This window comes from Nyctereutes procyonoides, unplaced genomic scaffold, assembly GCF_905146905.1.
Source record: "Nyctereutes procyonoides isolate TBG_1078 unplaced genomic scaffold, NYPRO_anot_genome, whole genome shotgun sequence".
NCBI classification, from domain to species: domain Eukaryota; kingdom Metazoa; phylum Chordata; class Mammalia; order Carnivora; family Canidae; genus Nyctereutes; species Nyctereutes procyonoides.
The window spans coordinates 60,246,757-60,273,160 of record NW_026575052.1 but is presented as its reverse complement, the minus strand read 5'-3'; the positions used below and the strand labels follow the sequence as shown (position 1 = coordinate 60,273,160).

The 26,404-nt window shown below is 44.4% G+C and overlaps 1 protein-coding gene across 3 annotated transcripts in view; it reads right to left on the bottom strand.

Moving 5' to 3' along the window:
* The window catches only part of CELF2 (CUGBP Elav-like family member 2), an 812,543-nt gene that overhangs the window by 494,250 nt on the left and 291,889 nt on the right, over positions 1–26,404 (bottom strand). For 2 of the 3 annotated variants that reach the window (XM_055331570.1, XM_055331569.1), the window contains exon 1: positions 20,609–20,734. The exons of the other annotated variant lie outside the window; for it this stretch is intronic. In XM_055331570.1, the coding sequence (XP_055187545.1) occupies positions 20,609–20,661 (53 nt within the window). In that variant the 5' untranslated portion in view covers positions 20,662–20,734. Of the gene's footprint in view, positions 1–20,608; positions 20,735–26,404 lie in introns of those variants that run through there. 3 annotated transcript variants of the gene reach the window in all.

Sequence of the window (26,404 nt, the reverse complement as noted above, 5' to 3'; positions counted from 1 at the left end):
TGCATACCCTCATGTTCGGCTCACTTTGATTCCTTTCAGAGTTTTGGTGGACTGCCTCAGGTTCCAGATATGCATTTGAACTTTGGGGGGTTGGTGGGTAAAACTGAGGGGTGAGAAATATTGTGAAAGAAATGGAAAATTCTAAGAAACTGTCTCTGTTAGCCAAATAAATAGCAATAGCACTTAATAGCATTCCTTAGTGCAGCTGACCCATATAGCACAGCTCATTATTTAGATGATAAAACAAAGGGTTTTCACAAAGTTCTTACATAGATTTGAATATGCGAGACTTCCTAATTTTAAGCTTTAATAACTGAGATTATTCGTTTAATCAGAACAAATTCTAAATGGTCTATAAGGTGAAAATGAACTTTGATCTCTTGGTTGTAGTGAGCTCCAAATCAATCAACCATAAAAACCCTCTTTCTCTCTCTGTCCCTATATGTATACAATTTATATATTTTATAAATTATGTACATTAATAAAGCATAAAGCAAAATTTATATGTAAATATGTACATGTCTTTTTTGGTTTAATGGAGTTACTGTTCATTGGTCAAAGGAGCTGAAAGAAGCAAACATGCTAATGGTAGTTTGGGCAAATTTTGTGCCTTGTTTTTCGCATCCATATAACGGGGATGATGGTACCTGTTTCATTGGGTCGTTGTAAAGATGGAGAGAAGAAGTGTAAATGTTTAGAACAGGGCTTGGCAGATGATTATTATTCAAATAGCAGCTAATACTATACTTAAAAGGGATTTGATACTACTATCTCTGTTTAGTTTAATTTAGTTTAATATTTATAAATGACTAAGATTGTTTTGATGGTTTTCTCATACATTTGACACAACTCAGTCACTCTGCTTTTTTATCTGTAGGAAAACACATGTGCACACACACACATTCAGTTTTTCAAACCAAAAAGCATACGCACAGCTCAGTTTGCAGACCCCCTTACATGATTTCTCCTGCCTGTAGTTTAAAAGCATTATGTGCAGAGAGAGGGAGATCTAAATCTGACAGGTCATAGCATGAGATGAATCAAGACTCCCCATTCCCAGAACCAGATGGGGTGATAGTCCTAGAACCAATTTCCATCCCTGCAAGGGTCCTGATCTCCTCACTTCTCCCTTCGTCATGTAAGACTGTGCTAGAAAGGTCTGTAAATGCAGTATTTGTGCAACTAAAATCGTTGAGACAGTGCTCAGATACTGGATTTTCACTTAATAGTATGTAAGTTCAACTATAGGCTCATAATACACTTATTTTTAACTAGAACTCAAGAGACTACAGGCCATGCCTATATATATTTTTCTGTTTATACATACCAAAAATATGCTATAAAAAGTGCCTCTGTGATTTTTTTTCTTCAAGGAAACAGAAGAATAGAATTTTTAAGGGCCTTTTTGCTCCATGTCAAGAAAATATCTTATGTTCAAGAGCCAATATTCATGGAGGTTCCGACCAAAATAAGTAAATAAATCCAAAAGGGAATTTTTAGAAATTATCTGCCTCCATCATAGCCCCTCACAAGTGAAAATCCTAGAAATTTGCAGAAATTGTCTTTATAAATGGATTCTTGGGAAATGCATAAATTTTAGGCACCCTATTAGGACCAACCAGTCTCTTTCTGATCAGGGTGAAAAAAAAATTGTAATAAATGGTTTAATTTTCTTTACTTCAAACTACTTCGTTTCAAATTTATCAAAAACATGTTCTTTCTCCTTCTTCCCTTCCTCTGTCATTCTCTTTCCCTCCTTCTCCCTCTTCCATATGAAAAGACAGTAGGCAAAACACCAAAATTGGAAAAAGAACAGTAAAACAGGAAGTCGGGTCTACATACAAGACGCATGGATAGTTAATTGCTTAAAAAAGACACCTTTTGGGATCCCTGGGTGGCGCAGCGGTTTGGCTCCTGCCTTTGGCCTAGGGCGCGATCCTGGAGACCCGGGATCGAATCCCACGTCAGGCTCCCGGTGCATGGAGCCTGCTTCTCGCTCTGCCTGTGTCTCTGCCTCTCTCTCTCTCTCTCTCTGTGACTATCATAAATAAATAAAAATTAAAAAAAAAAGTTTAAAAAAAGACACCTTTTCCCCTGAGGTTCTTCAATTGCAGTTTGAACTTTTTTTTTTTTTCGCTGAACACATGTAATTAAGCTGTGGAACTTAGCCCGATGGGGTTTTGAGGGGGTTTTATTTTGAGTAAATATAATGTCCTGCCCAAACCAGCGAAGCAGCCGTGACTATTGCCTTAAAACCACGTGATTGTGTTTGTGTCACTATTTTTTTTTTAAGCATCATGTATATAATGCCCCTCGTTTAGGCAAGGAGATTCCTTTCATGTACAGCCAAAGTGCCTCTGAGGTGGGGAAGAGGCAAATGGGCTACATCTGCATTTGCACAGAGGAAAAGGAAGGTCAGTGGGCAGCAGCGTTCACATCGGGGCCCACTCCTAAGATGCCAGATGCCATTGCTGTTCCAGGCTTTGGAGATGCCAAGGTGGGTGAGGTCTAGCCCCCCAATCAGAGAGCTTATTGCCTTCCAGCCAGGGAGGAAACAGAGACCCTGGAATCAGTAACTACAGTACAGGGTGACTCTTGCTGGGAGGACATAAAAACGGGGTGCAGGAAAACAGGAAGACCCACAGGCTTGCAAGGAGGAGAGAAACGAACACACTTGTCTTTTAAGACGCTAGTGACAGCAGCATAGTGGGGGGCTCTGGGGTCATGAAGAGAAGTGGCAGTAAGCCCTGTTAGACTCTAAGAGCACTGGAGAGAGACACTGAAGACCTCCGTCATGGCAGGAGCAATAAGGAAGATGAGAAGGACCTCAGCTCAGGAGGTGCTTCCAGGAGACCATGGAAGTGTCTCACGACAATGAAATACATGTGGGAGGGACAGGAGCTAAGCCATGGACCATGGCGCTTTTCAAGCCTCCATCCTAGGTCTGGTTTTCCTCCCGTGCCAATGTCACAATTAGGCGTTTGACAGCCACATACACACCCGATGATCTTCCCTACACAAAAGAATCACAGATTTCTCCAGCTATCTCCCTGGAATTCCGGATGCACAGGGTCAACTCACTGCCTGAGAGGTCTTCTTAGTTGGATTGGAGGCACCCTGGACACCAGTTGCCTGAAATCACCCCCCTATCTGGCTCTCAGAGGCTTCGATCTTAGCAAATAGCACCCCCATCGTGCCAGGAACTCACAAGTCATGGTTGAAAAATATGACTGGTTTCCATTGCTCTGAGGCTGAATGAACAAAATCCTTACTGTGGCCCCAACTGTACCTTAATGCCTTTCCCTGCCCTCTCCACTAGTTACACTCTACATACGTTCCGATGTCAGCTCAACTCTTCCACAGGAGCACCTTCCCTGACATCCCTAACCAGGTCAGAGACCCATATGTAATTCTCATGGCTCGACACACCTCTTGATCTACCCCGTAGTGTGGGTCCTGTTGTGTATTTGTGTTCTCTCATTAATGTGTTTCACTCTGACCAAACAGTAAAATCCACAAGGCAGGGGCCAGGCCTGTTTATGCTCACCCCTTAATTCTCCTCTTTTAGCCCCAAACTGGTACACCTCAGGGACCCAATAACCTCTGCATGAAAACCGACCCAGTGGAAAAGTCCATGGTTTCTAATGAGGAAGAGGTAGATGGATGAAGTCATCTCAGAGCTGAGAAGAGAGCTGGACTGTGGATTCAGTCTGGGACAACTTACAGACCTCCGGGGATCCCCAGGAGGGTGGTAGGATACACAAAATACTCTCGAGAGAAGTTTCTTTCATTTTTTTTTTAAGATTTATTTATTCATGAGAGATACACAGAGAGAGGCAGAGACACGGCAGAGGGAGAAACAGGCTCCCTGTGGGAAGCGTGATGCGGGACTCAATCCCAGGACCTCGGGATCATGACCTGAGCCGAAGGCAGACACTCAACCAGTGAGCCACCCAAGTGCCCTTGAGAGAAGTTTCGAGAGAAGCTGAAGAGCCAATATGTGTGGGTACCTGAAACTCTGATGTGCTAAGGATACAGATACAGAGAAGAGCAAGCTCGAATGCTCCCCAGGGGCCCCCAGGAGGGGCTTGTGTATGAGCCAGGTAGGGCAGGGCATGAGGGGGGCGGGGGTCCATGGGTATGAGCCAGAGGATGCATGCTCTGTCGTAAGCCATGCAAAATTGGATCAAAACCAAACATCTTTTCAGCAAAAACACTTCTGTAAGTTCTGCCCAGCCCTTCTGGAGGGCTGCTTGGTATCTTGGGGGGTGGGGGGAAGGTCACAGATAAAGACCTAGGAATGCAGAGAAGCAGCCAGCCAAGGGGAGAAGAAAAACACCGATTACAGACAACAGAACCAGCGGAGGGTGGTCTCTTGGAAGCTGAAAGAGGAAAGGTCTGGAAGAGAAAGGGGAAGTCAACAATATTAACAGCTCTAAGGGCTCAAGTGCAGTGAGGGTTACGGGAAGGCCACTGGAGTTGGCATCAGTAACCTTAGCAGGGGCAGTTTCATGCGAAACTTGGGCTAAAAGTCGTGGTTTCCAGCCCCGGAGCCAGGCTGATTTCAATGCCTTCTCTACAAGTGGGGTGACCACAGAGCCCTGTTCTGCCTGTGGTTAACTCGGCCTTCCCCTTGCTAAGCCTATGAATCTCACATGCTCCTGCAAGGTTAGTCTACAACTTCACCTAGAACTTAGACTGGAAGTACAACAAAACCAAAGCAAGGGTAATTGGGAAAATGCTTCGCATTATCATGACAACCTGCAGAGGTACTGGGACTGGAGTCGTCTCCATTTGCTAGATAAGAATACACAGCAGCTCAGAGCAAGGGAGGGCTTCCCAGGGGCCACACAACCAGGTACACGTGCCCCCATCACAATTAGCCCCAATCTGGACTCCTCCCTTGTTGCCACCCTGGATGCTTCCCGGTTAGTCTACCCAGGGATGTGCTATTAGAAGTACCAGCCAAGCACATCCCTCCCTAGACACACACACACACACACACACACACACACACACACACACAGTAAGCCAGTGGACCCACTCTCTACATGGAAGAAGCCAGGCCCCTTGCTGGAGCTGTGGAGGCTGGGACCGACTTCGGATCCCAGAATGTAGGCTGCCTGGGTTTTTCTCATCTGCCTCTATGATCACGTCTTTGATGGAAGCTGAGCCTCATCTCGAGAGGAAGCATTTCTTCTGGATGAACTATATTAGCGGCTCGGAAGCTGGATTTGCTGGAGTCCTCAGCTCTTGGCACCTGTACATATAATCGACATGCCCGATGCCAGTGACATGATTGTCTCATCCAGGCCGAACAGATGTCAGGGTCACTGACCATGTGCCTACAGGTCTCAAGAACACTCCATGGCATTGGATCGCCTCATAACATGTTGCCTGAGAGCCTCAGAATGTAGCTCCTAAATAGATACTGCCAAAAGAATTTTATTTACCTCCAAGGAAATCCAAGAAAGTGTGTGGTTTTATGCACAAGAAATAATAGCAATGGTAGGTCGTTGAGTAAGAACTATGGAACAAGAAATTCTGAGGAAGGCAACAGGTTCACTAACATCATCTGACTCCATTAGAATGCTATTGCCCAAAATTCAGAGTGTAATATAGAGAGATGCGCTTACTGCCTGTCTTCTGACTCACATGAAACATCGATTCTCTTCATTCAACCTCTGCCCCCCATGCCCCACCCCGCCGGCCTGTTGTGTTTGCTGTGTACCATCTGGAATCTTCCGGAACCACTTTCCAAGTCACCTGTCTGCATTGCTGACACCACATAACTCTGACCTGCAGACTTGCAATTTCCTATTCCAACTCCCAATTTTCATTCTTCAGGAAGAGTCAGGATAGTGCATATTAACATATTTTATCTTTCCCGTACTAGAGGTTTTCATGTTGAAAACTCTAGTTACAACCTCTGGTTACATGCTGTCTTTTTAAAAGAATATCTGCTTAACTTTAATCCATTACCTGAATCTGGAATATACTAAAACTCAGTTGTTATATGGAGTCACCTGCGGAGAGTTTAATGGAAAAGCAAGGCAGCAAATTAGTGCCATATGATCAGCTTGAGTAATACTAAGTTTGTTTATCCAAGGCCCCTCTGAAGAATGGACTGTATTTTTAAGATAGGACTCGTTTTCCATATCTGCACAGAGGCTTGTCGTTACTTAGCTGGACATTTAATGTTCCACGTATTCATTTTCCTCCTTACAGACAGCTCTTTGGCTATTCAGTATGTGCATAATGCAGAGAAAAATAATTATAGGAAAAGGGACACAGAGACTGTCATAATTAAACTGTGCATTTGCAAAATACATTCAGTATACCTGAAACATCGTGATTGCTATAATCAGGTAGGTTAGGTTTTCAGCAAATAACTTTTTTAAACAGAGGTTTATCTAAAGCCAGAAGCAGAGAGGCAGCTCTCAGAATCACCTTACAACACAAAATTAACCAAATTTGCTTCCAATTATTTTTTAAAATCAGATATAAAGAGAAATCAAAATGCAAATCAGTGGATCTGTGAAACGTTGGGGTATTTTCCATGACCTTCGAAAACAGGATTGTTTTTCCCTCATCTGAACTCACATTAACAGAAGTCTCTGCGTGTACCAATGGCAAATGCAGAAACTTAGCGCCTCGAGATGTGGTTTAAACTTTTATTTCACACTCTGGAGATTAAAGTTCAGAGCAAATACAGTCGCAGGGGTCAAAGAAAGTAAAAGATCTATGTGAGAGAACAGGGTTACCACAAGTTAAAAAACCAGTCATGGTTTTTATGAAGAAAAAAACCACTGTGTGCCCAAAAAAAAAAAAAAATATGAAACGATGATCAAAAGGGATTTAAGCCAATTACTGGGGCGAAAAACCCAAGCTATGAAATAGAGTCAAGGACTGCAAATCCTCTTATTCTCTCTTTTTCTACGCTATGGTTTATATGCAAAATATTTCTCTCTGATCCCCATCTAACTAATGGGCTCGTTGAGAGTGCGGGTGATTCTGCTGATTTGCTGAATGGTGACCTGCAGAGAATAAGTAAAAGACAAGGGAACCAATTTTATGGAAACAAAAAAAATTAACTAGAGAATTAAAGCTTAATATAGCTTTATCCTCTAGAGAGCTCTGCTTGATTGCAGACAGAGCTTAAAACCAGGATTCGGAAGCACAACACACTAGTTCCCTTATGAGAGCTCTGCCCAAGATATGTTCAATAAGTGGAAAACCACCTTCGCCGCCTGCCTCCTGTAATGAGAGAAGACAGGAAGGCAAATCTAGTCTGGGAGCCAGGGAAACGGGTTCTTACTCTCCAGCTCAGTTACTGGTTTTTAATGAAACCAAATCCAAGTTCTCAGGATCTGTTTGCCTCAAACACACTCACCCCCTCTTTCAAAGATGAAAACAATGACCCTTTCCTTCCTTTCCTGCAGAAATATGAATTGAGCAAATTAAGCTGTTCCTTCCTGCCACTTTCTGCCCGTCATCAGCAATGCCAGGTGCCCAGAAATGAAACCTGCCCCTGTTCTGCGGGGTCAGCAGGGAAGGAGGAGGTGACGGGCAGCCAGCAGGGAGGGGACCTGAGCAGAATCCGGGGTGGCCCAGGTGTCAAGAAGAAGTCATAAATGAAATTAAAGCCTTTAAGAGATTGTACCTGAAAAATAAATAAATTAATTAATTAATTAATTAATTAAAAAAAAAAAGAGATTGTGCCTCAAACCACTCTCCTCTCCAGTGGTCTCCTCTATGCCCCATGCTCTCGTGCAATTCTACTCCTTTGACAAGGGAAACTGACACTTTTGATCTGGTAATTTAATGGCAATTTATTGTGAAGTGGTAATTTATTAAGTAAGAGTCAAGAGTGGAGAGAGCTCTCATAACCAAGGAGTGTTCCTGACTCAGGTCTTTCTAGACAGAACCTACGGGGCTGGATTTCAGTGATACCAAGAGCCTCACCAGACTTCTAATTCCTGGATTCTTCTGTTCCCACCCCCAACCCCCCACTCCATGCAGCCTAATTGGAAGTCTTCGAATACAAATTCTCTGAGGTCATATTACATAGATTTAAATTCATAGTGAGCTTTAACTGATTGATCTCTCTCTGAAGAGCCCTACAACACAACAGGAAGTAGGAAAAGCCCTATTATTTGGCCCCAGGGCCAGGTCTTAATCCTAAATTTCTGCAAAGATACTCTTCTTATTCTGCAATGACTGTGATGAATGACCCATCATGGTGGAGGCAGAGTTACCTATCTGTAAGCAGGAAATATGGGCTTCCAGGAGATGCTAAATCTCTGCTTCCTATGATCATGCAAGTATTCAATCTAGCATTCATTCCATACATGAGATTTATTTTTGTTTAATACTAAATTGCATGGCCACATTCTAAAGAATAGGTCAATTCTATGGTGATGAAGACAGCAATAGTGGGTACAGACCAAAGGCATCAAGAATCAAATGCTATTTCTTTACGAGTCATTTTCTATCTCTCTTGGGCATCAGGCAATGAGTTAACCCATCTGCCTTTTGTCCACAGAGTCCTGTAATCCTTGTAGAGCAGGTTTTGCAAAGATCCTCTTTTCTTTTTTCTTCCCTTCCTCCGTCTCATCTCCCGACCTGTCCTCTTCCCCATAGGGATGCGTTCATGTTATGGACTGATGGGATCCCAGGTCACTATCAAGGACAGGTGGGGAGAGTGTAGGGTCTTGACTTTAAAGGCAAAATGTGCTGTTTCTTGCCTCAGGATGGCCAAAGTGAAAAGTGACCCTGGGTCTGAGATGGTCCAGCCATCCCTCCCTCACTCCTTATATACTCTCCTTTCCAGGGGCCAAAACTCAGTACAGCTTTGGCCAGCTCAGCACACAGCATCTAGAGAAACCTATTCTCTCTTGTTACTCCCTCTCCAGTTCAGTTTCCCTACTGCTGTCCAGGCTGCCTTGGCTCCGAAAGGTCTAAAACTCAGTGGAGCATAGTCCTTCGGCTAACCCAGGAGTCAGCAAACTATGGCCCGTGTGCCAAGTCCAGCCCACTGCCTGTTTCTGTAGAGTTTTACTGGAATACTGCCATCCACATTCATTTATATATTGTCTCTGGCTGCTGCTACAATGGCAGAGTGGAGTAGTTGTGACGGAGACCATATGGTTTGTCAGCAAAGCCAAAAATAGTTACTAACTGGCCCTTTATGGAAAAAGTTGGCCAACCCTTGGTTTAGGCCAATGTAAAATCGAGCTGAAATATTCAGTTTTTGGTTACCTGTGGCTGAAACATTCCTTACTAACAGAGTGAGGTTTCAATATGGAATAGAGCAGGAGTTATTTGGGACAATTTAGATTATATTTGGGGGTTAAAATGGATCTTCTACATAGTCCAGCCCAGCTCACTGGATTGATACATATTGGGGTATTGAGGCAAAGCTACATTTAATTATAAGCTATTACCTTGCTTCAATTTGTCCTTGTTTCTTTCAGGCCATGAGGGTCTGGGTTTGGCAGAACTAGCAATATGGGAGGCTAACTATCATAGAATTCTCCAGCCTCTCCCCACGAAGAAACTGCTAAACAAATGGTTTTCAGGATCCTCAACTGAGAAAAATGATGGGCTCCATCTTGGTCTATCTTCAGTCCCACTGGAAACCTATACATGAAGGGCAGCTGAGGTCAATATCAGGACCCAAACATTCTTGGGTTCCCTGACCATGATACCTTTGAATGGTACCCAATCTTACTTTCCATCTATGTAACAGAACTACATTTTTTATGTCACTCAAATGTGCACATTGACATGATTTCTGCTTTCATGGAAGTTACTCTATAATCCAAAGGAAAAGATAAGAAAATTAAAAAAGCACATTCCATTCTGCACAGCAAAGGAAACCACTGACAAAATAAAAGGCAACTTACCAAAAGGGAGAAAATATCAGCAAATAATATGTCTGATAAAGGGTTTATATCCAACATATACAAAGAACTCATACAACTTAATAGCAACCCCCCCCCCGATATCCCAATTTAAAAATGGGCAGAGTATCTGAACAGATATTTTTTCCAAAGAAGACACACACGTGGCCAACAAGTACATGAAGAGGTGTTTAACATCACTAACCATCAGGGAAATGTAAGTCAAAACCATAATGAGGTATCACCTCATGGCTGCCAGAATGGCTATTATCAAAAGGAGAAGCAAAAACAAGAGTTCACGAGGATGTGGAGCAAAGAAAACCCTTGCGCATGGCTGGTGGGAATGTAAATTGATACAACCATCATGGAAAACACTATGGAGGTTCCTTAGAAACTTAAACTGAAAGTAAAAATAGAAAAATAAAAAAATACAACCTAGCAATTCTACTTCACAGTCACTAGCCTCATGAGAGCTTCCTCGACATTTAGTTATGACTCTACAGGGATGTGGTTGAAATGACTCCTTGGAAGGTAGGGGTTTTTCCAGGTGTCATTAATACAGAATATTTTTCATGAATAAAATATTTAAAAAAAAATACAGACTATAACCTTAGACGAATGGATAAAGAAGTTGTGTGGTATATATATGGTGTGTGGGTGCACGCATCATACAGATACAGAATGGAAACAGAATGGAATACTCTACAGCCATAACAAAGACTGAAATCTTGCCACTTGTGACAACAGGGATGGATCCCTGAGGGCCTTATGCTTAAGTGAATTAAGTCAGACAAAGACCATATGATCTCACTTATATGTAGATTAAAAAAAAAAAAAAAACACCAAAACCCAACTCATAAATAGAATGGATTGGTGGTTGTCGGAGGTGGGGGAGAGGGTGGTTACGGGGATGGGAGTGGGCCAAAGGGGTGAAGGGCTCTAAAGGTACAAACTTCTGGTTATAAGATAAGTAAGCCCGGGGATGGAATGTGCAGCATGGAGACTCCAGCTAATAACGCTGTACTGCGTATCCGAACGTTGCTAAGAGAGTAGACCTTCCAAGTTGTCATCACAGGGACAAACGGTCCCTAACTCTGTGTTGGATGTGAAGTAGTCTTACTGTGCTGATCACAACCTGATCAAACCTGTTATACAGCTGAAGCTAAGGTAGTGTTCTGTATTAAGGACACGTGGAGTCAAGGAGTCATTTCAACCACATCCCTGTAGAGTCATAACTAAATGTTGAGGAAGCTCTCACGAGGCAAGAGGCCAATTCGAACAGGGTTATCAGGCAAAGTTACGCTCAGGAGCTCTAGGCAGAAGAAACCTTCTCGGCACCTGTGTTTCCTGGGGAAGGCGGCAAGGGCCTTCCAGCTTTGGGGCACTCGATAACGGTTGTGATGGTCAATAATGATGCCAATGACGGTGGAAAAGAAAGGTCACGTGTGATGTCTCAGAAGAAGCACTAGGTTCCATGTGTAAATACCAAACCTAAATGAGGGCAGCATTTTTCCAGTTTACAAAAATCTTTCACTTACCCACCAGAAAACATGATAAAATATATAAAGCTGCCTTTTCCATGGGCCTCTGACAATTCTTTCTGGCTGAGACATTTGTGTCTCTATAAGAATGAAAAACTAGTGCAATGAAAAATGAAAACAGAGTTCCAAAGCCGTGGCTACCTGAAGCACCTGCAACCAGGATAGATGGCAATATCCGGCCCCACGGGACCCGTCATATGATTGCTAATGTCTGTACGTGTCAGCAACGCTCATCCCTGGAACAGCTGATTTACATTATAGCCCTGGTTCAGAGACAGAACATCTGAAAACAGGTTTGCAGTTTAGGCCATCAACTCTACAGAAGGACTGGGAATAAAAGAGCCTTGAAAGAAAATGAGGATCAATATAAAGAGAATTGCTTTGCCGCAAGAAAAACTCGACAGGGTAGGAGAAGGATTCATGGTATGGCTTGGAGGTGGATCCTGTGGGAGGAGGCCTCTTTGTTCTACTTCACATTGATCGTATAATTTTATAGATGGGGATCCTGAGCTATAATCTGGCTCAGTCTCTCATTTTACAAATGAGGAATGTATGGATGTCTGTGCAAATACTGGCTCGGCACAATGCCTTGTCCTGTGATAGAAAGGATGCAAGTGGATGCCAAGATGAATCGGACGTGGACCTCCCTCCATCTTCAGGGAGTTCTCAGCCTGCTAATGGAACGGAGATGTACATAAATGTCATGGACTAGAGAAAAATGTGCACTTGCATTTGAGGATCTAAGGTTTTGATTCAGTGCTATGATCATTGAGGAGAAGGAAAATCGTTCTTGCTGTTGAGAAGCGGGTGGGATATGGTGGGAAGGCACAGGGGGGGAGGGGGGAGAATTCTCAGCTGAAATTAGGAAGTGTCACACTGAAGTCAGGACTAGGCTTTGCTGGAGACAGTGGTAAAAAAGACAGATAGTCCATGTCTGTGAATAATATGGTGCTTGGGGTGAGGGCAGATTTTCTTTTTTTTTTTTTTTTTTTTTTTTAAGCAGACTTGAAGAGAGTGATCAGTCCCTCTCTCATTGCACTAAAGTGGAGAGAGGAGGTGAAGCAAGGGTCTGCATGAGAACAGACAGGACACCTGTACCCCAGACCTCTCCTTAAGCATTCTTTACAGCATGTGATTCTAGTAATCTGACACTCTGAGCCTGAGCACTGTGTGGGAGTGTCGGCAGGTAAGTGGCAAATTCGGCTTTCTACTCCCAAATGATGGAATAAAAGTGCCATGTGATTCTTCTCCACTTTGGGAAAACAGTTTCACTGTGGTCTCCTACCTTTGGGAGATGTTATCTGATTACAGGAGGAATTTTTTCCTGTTTCTATTTTTTTTTTTAAGATTTATTTTAGTCCAGGGAGGGGCAGAGGGAGAAGGAGAAAGAATCTCAAGCAGATTCCACGCTGAGTGAGTAGCCTTAGGCAGGGCTCGATCTCACAACCCTGAGATCACAATCTGAGCCAAAACCAAGAGTCTGATGCTCAGCTGACTGTACCACCCAGGCACCCCTATGTTTCAAATGACCTGGACTTGTTGGTTTTCTACTGGATACTTTGCTAGTTCAGCCCACAAGTGAAACAGATGCGTCCAGGGTTTTTTTTGTGTGTGGTTTTTTTTTGTTGTTCTTTTTTTTTTTTTGGCGGGGGGGGGCATACCAAGTATTTCTTTACTGATTATTTGTGTCAATGGAGTGGAAACAACTCACCAGGGTTTTTTGGGTTTTGTTTCAATGCTGAAATGAGAAAATAATGTGATGGCAGTAGCATCCACCCAACAGATAACAGGATTTCTCTACTTTACATTTTTATGTGATTTTTATAATAACCTTTGTCATTATTAGTTAGGTCATGGGCTACGTTAGTCATGATTTGTGAAAGATAGATTATTCTCCAATATAATAAATTATTTAAAAGGCCTGGGTCTTGTATTCACTTTTCATAAACACATAATTCATTCCACCTAGAGAATTATTACTGGATGTTGTATTTTCATAGCCTACTTCCCCCCTGCTCTGCAATTTTTTTTTTTTAAGTACCCAGCAGTAACTGGGTCAGAATTCTTCAGACTTCCCTAAGGGAAAAGGAAGAATGATGTGGTGCACATTTTTTCCCATCTGAGACATAGTTAAGGCAACATGCTTCATCAAGTTACCAATGTACCAAAGAAAGGTGCTAGGTCAGGACAGTATATGACATCATCTTGTAAGTGCTCTGGCTCTTCAAAGTTGAGTTAGCAAAACCCAAGTCCACTTTGGCAAATGGAGCAGCCATTAAACCACCTACTTCATAGGGCTGTTGCACAGATTAAATGAGCTATTAAGTATAAAGCACTTAGCATAAAGCCTGGCACATGGAAAGTGTGAATAATTCTTATGTCACCCTGTAAGGGGACTAATCCCTCATCTGCAGATGGCCAGCCAACCCTCAGTGGACACCAACAGAGCTTCCACATAACCTCTCCCCTCTCCATGCATCTCCAAGATGTCATGTCATGTGAGCTGAGGAATATGTACACATGGCATTCATTCAAAATTACAGAGCATGTTTTCCTCTGTGAATTTGGAATTCATCTTGGGAGATTTATCAGGCATGTGAAAGGGGAAGGTCTCCTAAATGAGCTCAAGAAAGCAATGAAAAAAGAAACGAGGCCAAGCAGTTACTTAAAACATGTCAGGATCTGATCTATTTTTTTCCATCAACATGTGCTGTTCTCATTAATGGGAGTTTCTCACACACTCTGTAAGGGAACAGGCAAAAGTGTATCTTGTTCTAGTTTAAGACTCATCCAAACATTTAAGAGATATGGCAATCCATAAACTTCTCCAGACCATAATCGCATCTTTGTGAGGTCACTTGCTCATGACCTAAAACATATCTGACCTTTGAAATATCACTAAGACTCCTTTAAATTTCTTTCCCAATCATGAGGCAAGTTTATAATATGCACTTTGTCATGTGAGGTTTGAAAACATCAGTCAAAACCACTTCTATTTTCTTGTTAGTCAAATCATTAGTCTAGATAACAAAGGAGAGATAGACTATGGCCAATGGGCCAAATCCAGCCCACGGCCTGTTTGTGTAAATAAAGTTTTATCCCATCACATCCAAGCTCCAGTCATTTACATATTGCCTATGGCTACTTTCACCCTACCTTGCCAGAGTTGAGTAGTTACATCAGAGGTTGTGGGGCCCCCAAAACCTAATATCTACTATCTCAGCCAACCCCTGATATAGATCATTCTCTTGTGTAGAAAAAATAAATTCTGCTTCAATACTAGGTACCTGAATTAAAAATGTTTCATGCTATCAAATCCAGATTAGAACAGGAATGAGAACCTGAAGATTATTCAACTTGGAGTTAGGAATCATTTGTTCAAATTCACTAATTCATCCCACATGACCTATCACTAGCATTATGGAAAATACTGGCATTTGAGTGTGAACAAAATACACAAAGCCTTTGGCCTCATGGAGTGTAAAGTTGATAACGGGGAGGGGGGGGCAAACATTGACTATTCATTCTTCATTCATTATCTATTACATGCCAGGAAATATCTTAGGTCCTGGGTATACACCATTATCCCACAAACCATATATTCTAATGGGGAAGAGAGGGAATAAATAAGTTGATGTGAAAATAGCAGGTATGGATGTTACCATGAGAATATTAACTGAACTACATAAAATTAAGATTTTTATAGGCTAAAATGGCTGAATGCTGGCAACTTTATATGGTTCAGCCTACTGGAGAGATATGCCAGAGAATTACTTTTGGGTGACTTCACAGGGGTCAGGGAAAGCTTCGCTGAGGATATGACATTTGAGCTAAGACTTGAATAAGAAGCAGCATCCTGCCCTGCAAACAGCTAAGGAGAAGATTTCCAGGCCAGGAAAGGGAGTAGTTTATGCAAATATCCTACAGCCAATTTAAACTTGGCTTGTTTGAGGAAGAGAAAGCAGACCAGAGAGGTTGGAGGAAGAGGAGCTGTGGGAAAGAGAGAGGAGGTAGGCTGCAGGGGCAGTTGAAGGCTAGGTCAGATGGGGTCTTGCAGGTCAGGATAAGGACACTGGCTTTTATTTGAAGAATATAAGGGAGGCTTTTAAATAGGAAGGTCATATAATCTGATTGATGGCCTTCCACGTGTTCTCATTCCTCTGGTGTAGAAAAGAGACTACAAGAGCAAGAATGATAGCAGAGAAATGTGTTAGGAGGAGATGGTGTGGAGGTCTGAGCCAAATAAAACGACCTCATAAGGAGGTAATTAAGAGAGGGAAATGAGAGATTTGGGAGGATGCGCAGCTTTCTGACTTGACTACCTGGCTGGAGAGCCATGTGATTCATAAGCCTGTGAGCACGGGAGAGGAGCCTGGTCTTGGGGGGAGATTATAGGCACAGTTTGCAACCTTGAGTCATCTTTGGGACACAAACTGGCAATGCTGAGGAGACATCTGGGAGCTCTGAGGACAGGTCTGGGTTTAGCATCTTAAATCAGGGGAGGAGGGATGGAAATGGAATTCAAGGTAGTGAACACACCCCTCAGCACGGATGATGGGGGGGTGGAGACGTGTCCCACTGATGAGTTCTATGACCTCATTTATCACTTCATCTTCTGGGCTCAATAAACTAGATTGGGGGTTTTCTAGACTCTTCCGCAACAGTGACACAGGGACTGGGCAAGAGCACAGAGCTCCACCCTGTTCATTCTCCCTCAACTGCCAACTCGTTTTCCTTAAGTATCAGTGAATATTAAATCCCACATTAATCATATCACCAGGCTTGTCCCTTTCATTGTCACTTCCTTTTCCTCTTCTGTGTGCTAAGAGAATTTTTTTGATTTAGAGGATTTTGATTTTTTGAGTGAAGCTTTTATGTTTGCACTTTCTCAATGGTCAAAAGGGGAGTCTCTTACTGTTGAGAATGGTTGCCGTGTATTTTGGTAGAAGTTATGCCCCTTGATGTTGACAGTAGAACAGCCAACAGCTCTATTCCTGGATTTTTTCCATTTGACAAAATGGACCTAGGATGGAATGACATCAACCAGGCTGTTTTTGAGAAAGGCTTACAACTTGACCTCGGGTCCCACCATTAGGTCTGAGGTTGAAACACTACAATGTGATGTAAGCAGTTTTAAAAATTGTGTCTTAATCACTATTCAGGAGCAAGAGGCGTGGCAGGATTCCAGGCCGCATTAGTGGAACAAATGCCTGAAAATACTCCAGATTATGCGGGTTTGAAAGCCTTTCTGCCAGTATATACCAAGCATTCTGTTCATTTTTTAGACAAGGGCAGCAATGGTGCTCCTTTTCTGTACTATAATAGGTTCTCTCACATGTGGGTTCCTAAAGCATGTTATTGGCATACCACACATGACCCTGTATGGCATTAGCATATACATCTTCATTCTCCTGCTACATTATACCATTTATAAGGTCATGTTCTATCTTTGCTCCTCCCCCATAGGCTAGGCAGCCACTTACTGCTGGTGAGTGAATGGTTCAACAAATCAGATTTAGCCTCATTGTACACAATTATGGAAGTCAAGATGCTGTTCATAAACACTAGCTCCTTTATAATTCCTTCCCAAAGAAGGGATCAAACACAATTAAAAACTGATGGAATGACGCTTGCCAAGAAGAGGTGTGGACAGAATGAACCTGGGGCACCCAAAGTGGTCAACGTACAAATGTTTCTCTTTCTCAGGACTTGTCAGTCCAAGCGTGTGGAGCTTTACTTATTCTAGGCATAAAATCAACTTCCGTTATGTTAGGCACACATTTGTGGGGGGGAAGACAACATTACATTATCACTGAGTTTTAAATGGATTAAGACCCGGATCCTTGTCTCAAAAGGCCTTTGGACAGCTGCACTGCCAAAATTTGTAATCCTGGTCAAACACATTCCTGGAGCTAGGGCCCACCTTACCACTTGCGCAATTTCGTTAATAAGTTGATCACCCAAAACAATGTTTTTTAAAAGCACTCTTAAATATTTCAACTTTTAAAGAAGGTCACTACATCCAGTTAAAGAAAAAAGGACAATAAAATTTATTCTAATAGCCGCATCAAAGGAACATTTACAGAAGTACTTTACCATCACTTGATTAAAAATAACATTTAAACCTACAAACAGAAGAAAATATCACAGACCCATAAAAAATGTTTGTGCCCTTTCAGCTAGAAATCTTGGGGGGCTATTGAATGAAAGCAAAAACTTATGTGGGCGGATCCTTCAGTAACCTTTCTCAAATGTCACCCACTTCAGGAACCTTTTCCTGATGCTCTGGATGGACACTCTACCTCTCCTGAACCCCAGTAACCGCTAGATCTTTCCCGCAGCACTCCAGTGCATTTCACCTGGTCTCACCAGCTCCTGAACAACGAACTTCCTGCAGCCACCATCTGCATGATAAAGACCTTTCTAATTGTTCTTAACACCCAGAACCTTGCATCACCACCACTGCTAACACTGAGCCTCCAGTTCTTGGGAGAGTTGTTTCAGTTGTATTGTAGGCCCTCAGAAGTCCTTTAAGGAATCTAAATACCATGACAAGTATGTGAAATACTACATCCCGTTAATGTGGTCTTTCAGTAAGAAAATTTAAAAAAAAAAAAAAAACAACTTTCTGCCCTTTCCTTACTCTTCCAAAAAGTTAAGTACTACCAACACATTACTAATAGCTTAAGCATATCTTTTCAAGACAGTGGTTTCCAAATAAATTGAGTTAAAGAGTATTTAAAACACACTTTTTTTTTTAAAGTTATAAACACAAAGATGTTCACTGTTGTTCATACAAATCAAGGGCTGGAAACAATCTAAATTTTCAAGAAAAAGAGCAATTTAGTAAAATAAGGTACACCAACACCACGTTGCTTTAGTCATTGAAATTATGGTTCTGAAGGGCAGGCAAAATCATGGAAATATGTTTGGTATTTAAAGAAAGGGCATATTATAAAATGGCAGGTACTATATGATGTCCATGTATAGTGGGAAGCTCTAGAAAACAAGATGTAAGAATCTTAAATAAGGAAAATAAAGATTGGCCATTTTTCCTTTTACTTGTTCTTTTCTATTATGTCTAATATTATTTTTCAAGGCAACAAACACTAAGGGAGAAATCTTAAGAAGGAAATAGCTAATTAATACAAGATAAAAATCAGGAAAAAGATGTCCCAGTAAGGTACACACTTCTATTCCTTCTTTGGGTCTTGGTTTGGTTCTAGTGGAACCATGTCTGGGGGCCGAAGGGAGAAGTATTTGGGACAACATGACATTGTGTGGAATGCCTTTTATTTATTTGTTAAGATTTTATTTATTCATGAGAGACACTGAAAGGCACAGACCTTAGGCAGAGGGAGAAGGCGGCTCCCTGTGGGAAGCCCGATGTGGGACTCAGTCCCAGAACCCCAGGATCCCTCCCTGAGCCCTAGGCAGATGTCTGCACAACCACTGAGCCAAACCAGGCGACCCACAGTACGACCTTTAATAAAAATTTCTCAACTCAACACTTTTACATTTTAAAAATCGCCCAAAGTGGATATATTTTTTTTTGGCTGGGAAATAGCATTTGGTGTGAAGTTAAACCTAAAATTCATTGTGAACTCTACCAAAGGGGTCGGCGCACACCCAAGTGGGGGCGATGCGCGAACTCGGCCATTTGGCGCTCCTTGGGTTCTAATTTTCCTGGGCCTCTGAGAGATGGAGAGGTCAGAGTTCACCTTTTTAGGGGCAGTCGGAGAGGACCTGAGCACATCATTTGTACTCATTCGGTTATTAGGGTCAGCTGAGATCTTCCTAAGACTGGCTTTTCTCAATTAGACCTGGGAAGGGGAGGAGAGGAGGCACCAACATGTGCGTTTGCCCAGACTCTCACCAGAGTTTTCTGGAAGAAATCTGCCTTCTCCAGCTGAAGTCCCAGAGGGTCCGGCTCCCCCACCGAGCGCCCTCCGGGGATGCCGGCCCCTTCCTGCGCCCCGCACCGCCTCCCGCGGCGGAGGCCTCCCCGCGCCTCCCGCCTCCCTGGGCTGGGCGCACCCGGTCTCAGGTCCACCCGGATCCTGCCGCCCTGGGCTGGGCGCACGGGGCCCAAGGTCCGCCCGGGTCCCCGCTCCCCTGGGCTGGCTGCACGGGGTCTCAGGTCAGCCCGGGTCTCCGCGCACTGGGCTGGGCGCACGGGGTCTCGGGTTCCGCCCTGCTCCCCGCGCCCTGGGCTGGGCGCACTGGGCTGGGCGCACGGGGTCTCAGGTCAGCCCGGGTCCCGCGCCCTGGGCTCGGTGGGCGCACGGGGTCTCGGGTCCGGCCGGGTCCCAGCGCCCAGGGCTGGCGGGGGGCGCACGGGGTCTCGGGTCCGCCCTGCTCCCCGCGCCCTGGGCTCGGTGGGCGCACGGGGTCTCGGGTCCGCCCGGGTCCCCGCGCCCTGGGCTCGGTAGGCGCACGGGGTCTCGGGTCCGCCCTGCTCCCCGCGCCCTGGGCTCGGTGGGCGCACGGGGTCTCGGGTCCGCCCGGGTCCCCGCGCCCTGGGCTCGGTGGGCGCACGGGGTCTCGGGTCCGCCCTGCTCCCCGCGCCCTGGGCTGGGCGCACGGGGTCTCGGGTCCGGCCGGGTCCCCGCGCCCAGGGCTGGCGGGGGGCGCACGGGGTCTCGGGTCCGCCCTGCTCCCCGCGCCCAGGGCTGGGTGGACGCACGGGTCTCGGGTCCGCCCGGGTCCCCGCGCCCTGGGCTCGGTGGGCGCACGGGGTCTCGGGTCCGCCCGGGTCCCCGCGCCCTGGGCTCTGTGGGCGCACGGGGTCTCGGGTCCGCCCGGGTCCCCGCGCCCTGGGCTCGGTGGGCGCACGGGGTCTCGGGTCCGCCCTGCTCCCCGCGCCCTGGGCTGGGCGCACGGGGTCTCGGGTCCGGCCGGGTCCCGCGCCCAGGGCTGGCGGGGGGCGCACGGGGTCTCGGGTCCGCCCTGCTCCCCGCGCCCAGGGCTGGGTGGGCGCACGGGTCTCGGGTCCGCCCGGGTCCCCGCGCCCTGGGCTCGGTGGGCGCACGGGGTCTCGGGTCCGCCCGGGTCCCCGCGCCCTGCGCTGCGCGGCCCCGACGACACCCGCTGCCCCGCGGGCGGGGCGCAACTTGGCGGCGAGCGGGGCCAGCCCGCGGAGAGAAAGAGAAGCAGGCCTACCTTAAAACTTTCCAGTCTCTGAGAGGCTCGGAGTCGGAGGTTAGGGACACCATGGTCCGGGGGCGGGAGCGCGCGCAGGCCGGGCGGGGAGCGGGGCGCGGGGCGCGGGGGAGCCGGCCGGGGCGGCGGGGCTGCGGGGCGCCGGCTCTGCCCCCCTCCTGGCCCGGGAGCGAGGAGCCCGCGCGGCCCGGCCCGGCCGCCCTCCGCCCCCACCGCGGTCCTGCGCTAGGTTACTTCCCCGCCCGGCTCATTTCTCCACACCACCTTTTAAAGCCCCTGTAATCTGCTCCAACTGATCAAATTTGACCTTTTTGTAGCCCACTTTATTCCAAGCACAGCTCTCGGTTAAATCTCTCTTTATTAACACCGTCCTCCTTGGCTTTCTTTTGGAACAAACACAGATCAAGCCTGAAGCCTCCAGACTTTAGCAGCAATCATTTACAGATTACGGCGAGCTGCATGCAGCCTCCTCCTCTGGGGCACCCCTCCTGGCTCGCAGATTTTGCTTTCAAATTCCTGTCGGAAGACTGGTTAAGGTTTCTTTCTTCCTTTTTTTTTTTTTGGTGGCTTGGGTTCTGGGACGCTAGCATCCGGCTCAGAGCTTCCCTCAGACGCTGTAACTACATGACTGTTAGGATTTGTTTTTTTAATTTTTTTAATTTTTTAATTTTTTAAATTTTTTAGGATTTGTTTTTTTAAAAAAGTAATTTGGGATCGGGCTGCTAACAAGCTCGAATGTACTGTGTGTTTTCTGGCAGTGATTTTACTGCACCGCTTTTTTTTTTTCCTTCTTTCTTTCTTCTGTTTGTAAATAGCACGAAGGCAGGGATGTAGAATTTCTCTGAACAAGGGGGAAGGGTGTGGGCTTTTCTCCCTCAACTTGTATATCTTCTGTCCTTTCTTTAAAGCTGAGCATCCTTTCCATAATCATCTGAGACTGTGCAGAGCAGATGTTAAATATACATACATATATATCAAGAGCAGGATTATTCTCCTCTAGCATCTCCTGTTCTCCTCTCTGCTGATGGAGTTTCTTTGTGAGTGTACAGATTTCTTATTTTCCTAAGCACTGCCTCTTAAGCAACGGTTTTCTGCTCCCTTCCCCCCTTTTCCCACACCCTCCCCCCCTTCTAGCTAAGACTCTACAGCTGAAGCTCTTCCTCCTGTCCTGGCAGGACTCTGGAGATAAAGGACCTTGAAATCATCTAGTTTACGCAGGCTCCTGAGCCCCATCTCTCAGGTCACCCAAGATTTTCCTCCTAGCTGCGTGCCACATGAGCTTTACTGGACATTCTCTATCAAATTTCTTTTTCTTACATTTATTTTAAAAGGAATTTTTAAGAGCATTACCATAAATGGAGAATCAGCTTCACTGGCCTAATAAAACAATTTACCCAGACACATAAGCCAGCTGGAGGCACTGATCTAGGGCTTTTGGTCTCTTGGTTGAAAAAAGATTTTAACTGGTGTTAGGGGGGTGTTAAGGACACACTTGCACCAACCAGGGACTTGCCCAACAAGGAAGAATAAAGATTTAAGGATTGATTTTTTTTGGGGGGGGGGCAGGGGAGAGAGAGAATTTCCAGCAGACTCCCCCCTTGAGCATGGAACCCAGGGCGGGGCTCTATCCCAAGACTCTGAGATCATGACTTGAAGCGAAACCGAGAGTCAGATGCTTAACCCACTGAGCCACCCACCCGCCCCAGGAAAAGTAAAGATGTAAAGGGAACAAGATACGATTCCAATTTTGTGATGACGTTACTACCCATAATCTTTGTCAGCCAGGAGGAAGGGCTCCTGTCTCTTGCCTTGAGGCTGAACCTTCCAAGAGATCTCTGTTCTTTCCTGAATCTCCATAGGGAAAGATGTGGAAGTTCTAGTCAACTCCAAATGCCCCTCAGAGCATTTTAAATCCGTTCCCCATCCTCCTTTTCTCTAAGGGCCCCATCCTTAAAATTTGCAGCACTCAGCCGACCTATACTTGTTCTTCTACAGTCAAATACACTTTCCTTAATGGCTGTAAATGACTCTCTTTAGAAGTACAATCATCTTTATGCTGAAATTAAAAAGAAGGTCATACCCTTTACCAAAACCATCGCCTCTTTGGGGCTTCACGTTTCTTCCTGGGCTGTGTTGCTGTCCCTCTGCGGATCTTGGGCCACAGCATAATAATGTGTAAACATGTACATAACACTTCTAATCCCCAGGACTTCACCAAATGTGGGTGATAATAATAGCATTTATGCAGAGTGTACCTCCAAAGGGCTTCGAATGCTTAGATAATTAGTAAAATGTTTCTCCCTTTAGGAAGTTAGCAAAGGAAAAAACAAAAGGTTATAATGGAATAGTTTCTGTGACTGTAATGACATCATCCTTATATCATTAACCCACCACACCCCTGAATTCAGAACTGGGAAAAGAAAGGGAAAGAGTCCTTAACTCTTGGAGTTCAGGGTTAATGGGTGAAAGGGAGAGGGACCTGGCTTCCAGTCAAAGGACAAAAGCATGCTCATTAACTAGAAATAACATTTTAAGGCATAAGTTCTTCCAAAAACTTTTTAAAGGTGGTAGAAACTTTCCTTTGAAAAAAAAAATCTGCACCAAATTCCAGTACAGAAAGATTACGAGTGAAAGTTTATTACTAGGTAGAAGGAACTGCTCTAATTTCTTTAGGAATATTCATCATTCAGACCTCACGACTAACTTATTAATGAGGTAAATTGCCAGAAGCACCCCCAGTTTGTGAATGCAGCTGAGGGCATTTGGGCAGGCAGAGAGTAAACAGATGGCCTGAGCTGACAGGGCTAGTCACCCTTTGGGGGAGGTGTGGGACCCAGAAGGTGTGCCTATGGGACCCCAGGGCCCCCGGGACCAGCACTGTAGGTGCGCCCTCCCTCCAGCAGAGAGGAGTGTTCAAGCAGAAAGCATCTGTTGGGAGGTAGGACTGGGGCTGGGATCAGGTTAGGGATGGGTAAGAGGGGTTGCTTCAACCTCATGCGTTTATTTCTAGGGCTCTCTAGAGAGACCCTCGCATTCAGGACACACTTGCAAATCCACTTCCTGGAAGTACTTGGTGATGAGGGAGAGGAATGATCTGTTAAAGGTTGTATGGAGTCCAAAACAAGCTGAATATTTTGGCTTTTGCTTTCTTAATGTTGAGGACCAAGTGTTTTCTCACATACCCTCTAGAGCAATTCCACATTGCCTGTGTATCACGGATTCCTTTTCCCCTTCCTCCAAGCACTCTGTTCCTGATTCTGAACAGCTTCGTATCAGGTGGATCCTTCCTACTAAGAGAAAGCCCATCAGAATGATTTGCCCACCTTCACCTGTGAGGGTGTTCACTAAAAATAAACCAAAATACTGCCCTGTTCAAAACTGGGCCAACTGTTCATCTATAACTCAGGAAAAACTATAATAAAATGTCTGTATATAAAACACAAAGGTTAAGCTTAGCCTTGTGAAAACTTTGGCCAAAAAAATATAATCTTCCTCCGTGTCATTGTATGAGTTTTAGTTTGATTTGTGTTGTTCTCCTATTTTGATAAATGTATGCCTTTAAAAACTCAGATTATTTTGTCGTGGCTTATAATGGCTCTTCAATGGTTGGCTCTTGGGAATGGCCCGTATGTGTTAAAGAAGAATCCAATCCGTATAAAGCAATACTCATGAATTGTCCTGCTACTACCAGCCCAAGAGTCAACATTCTCCCTTTCACACAACTGAAGGTCCCAGTGCTACCCCTTCCTCTTTCCAAGTACAGAAACCCAAGCCCAAATCCAAACAAAAAGCAACCCCACTGTCTGTACCTTTTCCATCCAAACAAAGGAAAGCGCCAAGCCCCATGAGCCCGTGCTTTCCACAGATACTGAGTTTCAAGTCACCCGGAAAAGCAGATTGAAAGGCAAAATGTCAGGAAAGAGACAACAGCAGGAGCCCAGGAGTCTGCATTTCACACTGGACCCAGGCCCTTCCAGAAGACCTTGAAAAATGCTGAGAGAGAGTCAGCAAGCATGAAGCTACCCAGGTTTTACAGCATCTCACATGGGCGTGGTCAATGTCATTGGAGCCAAAGCTGGAGATCTGTGGAAGCTCATCTTCTATGTTAGAGAAGCAGGAAGCACCTGGAGGTGTGAATTAGCCAAAGAACAAAAGAAAACAGGCCTTCTCCATCCGCTGGCAAATAAGAAATATTAGACGGACTATTGAACAGAGGTTTGGAAAGCAGGTATGATGTCTCAGAAAATTTCTCTCCCACAAAATGTCTAACTTCCCAAGAGTCAAGAACTTAATAAATTAAAAATAAAGAAAAATAAAAAAATATATTTTAAAATGTTTCCCTTTAGGGAAAAATTACACATTTTATATCCTCTTTCTCATTCTCTGTCTCTGGATTCCTAGGAATATGATTATCCTAAATAATTGTTCTCTTTTAGAAAGTTTTCCTTTACACTTATTCCTAATTCTGTAACTTCCTGATAAAGATTCTTTCCCCTTCTGCTTGTCCCAGATTTTTCCTTTTCTTATTTGCCAGCTCTTAACTTCTCCTCAAGTGGGGAAGGTCCCTCTCTCCCTATAAGAAACTGAAATGACTAATTGGAAATGCATTCTGCTTCTGTTAAAGAAGCTTTCCTGGTCTTGTTGATATGCCAGAGTTTTTAAAGTTGGCAGATGGAGGGAGCTCAGAAACTCCAGCACTTGTTCTTGACCCTGGAAATAGGATCCAGCTTTGCATGCTTTTCATAGCAAACCATAGTGTGGCAATGATGATAGACGAGGGTTGCCAGATAAAATATAGCACCCTCTCTTAAAATTGGATTTCAGAGAAACGACGAGTAAATTTTTAGTGTTATACACCCCCCCCAATATTACATGGGACATACTTACTAATAAACAATTACTTGCTTCCCCCCTCCACCGCCCCGAATGTCAACTTTACGTACCCTGTGGTTTTATTTGCTGAATCCGGTAGCTCTAGGCTAGATGGACTTTTAAATAAAAATAGCAAGATCACTGTGATTATTATTTTTCATTTGTGGTGGTCTGTAAAGGCACCCTGATATCATCAAGTAGGCATCAAAATGTGTTTATTTAAATGTTCTTAAAGCTTTTCTCGTGTATTAGTTACAAGCCAAACATAAAAAGCCACATTGGGATTGCTTTTTCAGCAAAGCAGGGATATGATTAAAGTATGCTTGTATCTTATTAGATATTGGATATCAATATTGGGAATTAGGAAATGCCACCCAGGCTTCTTGTCTTAAGCCTGGCTAGTTGAATGCATTTTTAACTTTTGGTAGCACTGATATGCTCAGATGGACTGAAGCTGACGTTTTGTAAATTGGGCAGCGTCTCTGTATTATATTTATTTTATACAGAGAGACTTGGCAGTTAACACAGCTGCTGTGTTTTGTTCTTGCACCACACATCAGCTCCTGCTGTAAGGAATTCTGTACCTGAATAGTTAACCATTAATCTTCAGTTACATAAAATGTGTATTGTACATATCTTCACTTTAATGATGTCTGTAGAGACAAACTTCCAAAGATGGTCGTTTTTTCTTCTGTCTTTAAATAAATGAATATAACTTGAATGGAATTTCAAGTGCTTCCATGTTTGGCTCACAACACCTGATGCAATGAAAAGCCTGCGAACAGAGATGTGTGTTTTGATGCTACGTCAATGACTTGAGAATTGCTATTATGGGACACACACACACACACACACACACACAAACCTGCTATTTATTTTTTAAAAATTCTAAAGGGTCTCTAAAGAGACAGCTACAAAACCTGC